Source organism: Leptonotus elevatus, chromosome 9 (assembly GCF_054856555.1).
Source record: "Leptonotus elevatus isolate MCC_2025b chromosome 9, RoL_Lele_1.0, whole genome shotgun sequence".
NCBI classification, from domain to species: Eukaryota; Metazoa; Chordata; class Actinopteri; order Syngnathiformes; family Syngnathidae; genus Leptonotus; species Leptonotus elevatus.
The window spans coordinates 1,741,672-1,747,671 of NC_141247.1; the positions used below are offsets into that span (position 1 = coordinate 1,741,672).

Below are 6,000 nucleotides of genomic sequence, written 5' to 3' on the forward strand. Positions count from 1 at the left end.
GTTCAATAAGCAAGCACACAATATTTACATTTCACAGAGATTATATTATTGTTGTTCAAATATAAATAATTTGCTTGTCCCTAACTTTTATGGACAGAATTTCTAGACGCAGCCGAAGCGTTGAAGGGATCCGGTTTGGTGGCCTAAGTAAGCATTGCATCTCTGCTTTTTGCAGATGATGTGGTGCTGTTGCCGTGATCTCCAACTCTCATTGGAGTGGTTCGCAGCCGAGTGTGAAGTGGTTGGGATGAGGATCAGCACCTCCAAATCCGAGACCATGGTCCTGAGTTGGAAATGGGTGGCATGCTCTCTCTGGGTCGGGGATGAGATCCTGCCCCAAGTGGAGGAGTTCAAGTATCTTGGGGTCTTGTTCACGGGTGAGGGCAGGATAGAGCGGGAGATCAACAGGCGGATTGGTGCAGCGTCTGAAGTGATGCGGGCTCTGTATCGGTCCGTTGTGGTGAAGAAGGAGCTGAGCCAAAAGGCGAAGCTCTCGATTTACCGGTCGATCTACGTTCCTACCCCCACCTATGGTCACGAGCTGCGAGTCGTGACCGAAAGAACAAGACACAAGCGGCCGAAATGAGTTTCCTCTGCAGGGTGTCCGGGTTCTCCCTTATAGATAGGGCCGAGAAGCTTTGTCATCCTGGAGAAACTCAGGGTCGAGCTCTTACTCCTCCGCGTGGAGAGGAGCCAGTTGAGGTGACTTGGGCATCTGGTTCGGATGCCTCCTGGACACCAACCTGGAGAGGTGTTACGGGCATGTACCACCGGCGGGAGGCCCCAGGGACAGCCCAGGACACGCTGAAGAGAACTCGGCTGGCCTGGGAACGCCTTGGGATGCCGCCGGAGGAGCTGGTTGAAGTGGCTGGGGAGAGGGAAGTCTGGGCTTCCCTTCTAAAGTTGCTGCCCCCGCAACCCAACCCCAGATAAGCGGTGATGAATGGACAGACGGATGGATGGATGGATGGATGGATGGATGGATGGACGGACGGACCTCCCATACCAGCCACACAGCGTGACTGACCCACCCATAGATATTTAATTTACTTAATTCTGGCTGGAATTCTTCTTTTATATAATTAATTATAATATAATTATTTGTAATCTTTTTTTTCCTTATTTCTATCATGGGCGCCGTCTCTGAGCCACGGTGCATCGCAGCCACTTCAACGTTGATATTTACGCCTCTGCCTACCATCAATTCTCACTTTGCGTGACTGAACGACGGCAACTTGGCAGCCCGTGTGAACTCTGGTGATTGATGCCGAAAGACCCAGTGAGCCGGATTTAGCCGCAGCAGTCTGAGCCATATGTCGCAGTGGCGAATGAATGACTAGTGGGAGAAGCTAGTAAAAGCTTGTCAGAGCAAAGCAGAAGTTGACAAGCAGCGGTAGTCATGGGACTCAGCGACCACTTGCAGGCCCCAGCTGTAGAAGGTAAGTGGCGGTCGACCTATTGGGTCCGACACTAGATGAAGACACCACCACGGCTAACTACGTTCGCAAAATTGGCATTCCGGCATCTGTTTCAGGAAGATGGCCGCCTCCTGTAAGGACCGACGCCACCTATGTAATATAAAGTGATTTCTACACCTATGATTATATACAAAATAATTCCGTTGTGATAGAATCAATAGTGGGTTTTTAAAATGAATTATTAGTTCGCCACTCGATGGCACTAAAAATTAGTGTTGCTCAAGAGCTCGGGGTGCTTTTTCGCAAGGGCTCTTGTCTCCCTCTGTTGGTCATTGTTTTTCAGTTTAAGTCAAATTCGTTGCTATGTACTTTTGTGTATGTGTGATGACAATAAAGATCCATTCCATATACTGCGCTCTTTTCTGAAGTCAAAATCTCTCAGCTGCTAGGCTATAATAAAGATAGTCATCATCTGGAGGCGTGGATCAGCATCACTAAGCTGTTGCTTTCAAGATAGTGTTGCTGTCTTACTCAAACTAGGGCCCACTCCTTGTTTGCTTGGGCCTATCTTACCCGACAGTGTTCTGAAACTACATGAGTTCAGGGCACATGGAGGCCGGTCTGGGTGCTGTGGTTTACCTCCTGGCCTCGCTCCTCTTGCTTTATCTTTGGGGTGTTGCCTGTGCACTGTTACAGGTAGGAATGGAGAAAAAGCTTTTGTTGGCTTGTTATGATGGTTTTATTATAGGTTGATTTGCAGCTTGCAAGTAGGTTCTTATTTTTGAAAGATGATTGGGGGTGGTTTCACAGCAGCACACCACCATAAAACATAATTCCTGTTGTGCGGTATGGTGGAGGTGATATCATGGTTTGGGAGTGCTTTGCTCCAACAGCAACTGGAAGGATTTCTATTATTGATAAAAAAATTAATTTCCAAGTTTTATCTAATTTTTGAGGGGAAATGACGACCATCTATGGGCTAGTTGAAGCTCAACAGAGTGCGGGTGATGCAATAGTACAGTGATGTAACAGGACAATGATCCAAAGGACAGAAGTACAGTAAGTTAACAACACTATATATGCCTTTTTAGAACGGCCCAAGTCCACTGATTTTCCACCAGTGTTCTGCGAGAGATTATCAGGGGTGCTGCGGAAAATGAACCTATTTCACTTGATTGATTTCTATGAGAATTTTTGTAAAATAACAATTAAATGCTCTTAGATGGCAACAAGTAAAATCTGTTCTCCACCTGCTGTCATTCATACAACAAAATCACACACATGGACAAAATTTAACATTTTCGTTTCCTTCTTGAAGGGCGCCGTTTCACGGCTTATGTGGATCATAAGCCGCTTACGTTTGCGATGTCAAAGGTTACTGAACCGTGGTCGGCCTGCCAGCAGCGCCACTTGGCGGCCATTTCCGAATTCACGACAGACGTTCGGCATGTGGCCGGTAAGTGTAACCCTGTGGCTGATTGTTTATCGCGCGCGATTGTATGTCCAGTCCAGCTCGGGGTTAATTTTTCCGAGATGGCTGCTGAACAGTCCGACGACCCTGACATCCGCAACCTCAAAGCGGCAGGTACGGCTCTTAAACTTGAGGATGTGGCCGCCCCCGGCCTGTGGTTCCTTTGGGATGGCGTCGGAGAATTTTTGACTCTATCCACTCCCTCACACCCTGGCGCTCGTGCGTCGGTCAAGCTGGTTGGTGCCAAGTTTGTCTGGCCTGGACTGCGTAGGGATGTCAGGGAGTGGGCGGCGGCGTGCGTGGCTTGTCAGCGTGCCAAAGTTCACCGGCACACCAGGGCGGACCTCGAACCTTTTCCGATTCCAGCTAGGCGTTTCGACCACGTGCACGTTGATCTGGTAGGCCCCCTCCCTCCGTCGCAGGGTTTTACGCATCTGCTCACTATGGTAGATTGGACCACGAGGTGGCCGGAAGCTGTCCCCCTGTCCTCCACAACTTCGATGGACGTAGCCCGCGCGTTCCTGTCGTCTTGGGTCGCGCGTTTTGGCACGCCGTCCGATATCACCTCGGATAGGGGGCCCCAGTTTGTGTCGGGACTTTGGTCTGCCTTAGCGGAGTCCTTGGGTGTGCAGGTACACCGCACTACTGCCTACCACCCACAGGCTAACGGGTTGTGTGAACGTTTTCACCGGTCGCTTAAAGCTGCGCTGCGGGCTGCGCTTTCCCACGGTAACTGGGTCGATCGTCTTCCTTGGGTTTTGCTCGGGTTGCGTTCGGCTCCGAAAGAGGATCTTAACGCCGCCCCGGCCGAGTTGGTGTTCGGTCAGCCTCTTCGCGTCCCGGGTGAATTTCTGCCCGAAGGTCCCGACGCGCGGCCCTTTCTGTTGGGGATGCCCCTGACTCCTGCACTGGTTCACCACTGTGTTCCTAAGGTTTTTGTACCGTCGACACTTATGTCTGCCCGTTTTGTTTTTGTGCGCCACGATGCCCACCGGACGCCCCTCATGCCACCGTATGACGGCCCGTTTCGGGTGCTTGAGCATGGGGTTAAATATTTTGTGCTTGATATGGGTGGGCGTAGGGAGTCTGTTTCGTTGGATAGGCTCAAACCAGCTCATTTGGTTGTAGGCGATGTGCCGTTGCCAGCTCGGGTCCCTCGCCGTGGTCGTCCTCCGAAGCCCCCAGCCTCGTTTCCGCACGATGATGTTGAGTGTTCTCCTGCTCCTTTTTCGCCTGCCCCCCCTGCTCAACAGGTTTCACCTGCTCCACCGGGAGATGGGCTGCGTAGTCGATGTGGCAGGCTGGTGAAGCCCCCTGTGAGGTTTTCCTTTTGAGTGCTCTTCTGGGTATTCGGCGGGGGGGGGGGGGGGGGACTGTGTGGTGGACTTTAGGACCATGCCTCTCACCCAGTAGGCATACAGCAGGGGGTGTGTTTTATATGAATGTTTGTTGGCGCAATATTCGCCATTCTATTGTTGGCAGTTGATGAATAAAGACGTGTTTCCAGTCAGTCGTATACGCTCCTTACTACTGCCACAGTACCACTAGAAAAGGTTGAAAATAATTTGTTCAACCAAGTGTGTCCTTATTTAGCACAACAGGTGTCTTCGAACTTCAGTCAGTCTTTGTTTTTAAAGACTAAAAGGTTTTTGTTTACCTTTACTAGTTTCGGTGTTGACTGCCGCCTTCCTCAGATGCTGTCAAACTGACAGTTGACAGAGGGCGTAGTCAGCGTGGTGCGTCATATGTCAGTACAGTACTGCCACACCGGTTACGCCCAGAAAAATCATCAGCTGTCATCAACTGGATGACGAGATGAACTTTTTTAACCACTTGTAATCAGTCAGTTGGCCTATTTAAAGGGTGACAAGTAGTCACTGACTGTGCCATTTAGGTTATTATAGTTTTGGAATTTTTATTTCAGTTAGTTTTTATTTCGTTTCGAGTTTTGTTTTTTAAAATTTAGTTCGTTTTAGTTGTTAGTTTTTTTATTTTGGGGGGTATGTTGTTGTTGTTGTTTTTTTTAGTTTAATTTTTTTTTTAAATGTTTAGTTCCAGTATTAGTTTTTCTCTTTTTTTACATGCATTAATTGTGTGCACTATTTAATAAACACCATGGTAAAATAAAAACAAGTTTAAAGAAATTGACCTAGCGTTGAATTTTGGCTGAGTTAAATGAAATAGCAGGTAAGCCATTGGAGCCAAAAGTCAAGCAGGCAAATTTGTCGCTTAGGAGCGACGTAATTTGAAGGCCAAATATCATGTATTAAATTAATTACCAAAGACTAAAACCAAGGACATTTTCGCTATAATTATAGTTAGTTTTAGTTTTGTAAACCTGAATATTAGTTTCAGTTAGTTTTCGTTTTTTAAAAAGCATTTTCGTTTTTTTATTTCATTAGTTATTTTATTTTTTTATTTTAGTTGTAGTTTTTTCGTTAGTTTTCGTTAACTAAAATAACCTTGGCATTTGGCATACCACACTAAACATGGACCAGTGGAAGCGAGAGAGAGAGAGAGAGACGTCTCAGGTTAGAAAATTATAGACAAGCACAGTGAAGGTAAAGGCTATAAAACCATCTTCAAACAGCTTCCAAAGAAATTAAAGGCAAACTCCAAGCTCAAGGTACATTAGTGTCAGATCGCAATGTCAGTTGTTGACTCGTTTGAGCCAACATGGACGTCATGGGACATGACCAAAGGACACCGCTGTTAAAAATAAATCGTAAGAAAGTGAGACTAATTTCTCAAACTGCATGTTGACAAACCAAAAATCATCTGGGAGAATGCTCTATGGATATGAAGAGTTCTGAATGAACCCCTGCCCGGTTCTTTTATCTTTAATGCTCACAATATTATACTAACAATAACGACCAGAAGACTGCATATTCTCAGTTGAACCATTTACTGGCTGCCAAAAAGATTGAGTGCACAGCTGTGGAGCCTTTTTCTCTTAATAATGCATAAGAAGGTCTGATGTGTCCAAAATGGTTCCTACACTTACACTGTCTTGGCCACCCACCCACATGCGGGGTGGTTCTGCCTTAACCCATGTGCAGATGGTCTTAACTGCTTTCAACTGGATAAGTGTGCCAGAGTGCAGATAGACAC

General features: G+C 47.1%; 1 protein-coding gene across 1 annotated transcript; it reads left to right on the forward strand.

Moving 5' to 3' along the window:
- The first annotated feature begins 1,399 nt into the window (after positions 1-1,399).
- Positions 1,400-4,437, forward strand: LOC147167839 (uncharacterized). The gene is made up of 6 exons (XM_086085508.1): positions 1,400-1,439; positions 2,023-2,114; positions 2,167-2,185; positions 2,737-2,874; positions 2,926-4,205; positions 4,372-4,437. Exons 1-6 carry the CDS (start codon positions 1,400-1,402, stop codon positions 4,435-4,437), a joined length of 1,635 nt encoding a protein of 544 aa, XP_085941634.1.
- Positions 4,438-6,000: the final 1,563 nt, after the last annotated feature.

Excerpts from the sequence above, each read along its gene's own strand:
- LOC147167839 (XM_086085508.1), top strand. The coding sequence starts at position 1,400 with ATGGGACTCAGCGACCACTTGCAGGCCCCAGCTGTAGAAG. Across the intron at positions 2,875-2,925 it reads AGACGTTCGGCATGTGGCCG|TCCAGCTCGGGGTTAATTTT; the intron begins GTAAGTGTAACC and ends TTGTATGTCCAG. Across the intron at positions 4,206-4,371 it reads GCAGGCTGGTGAAGCCCCCT|TTGATGAATAAAGACGTGTT; the intron begins GTGAGGTTTTCC and ends TATTGTTGGCAG.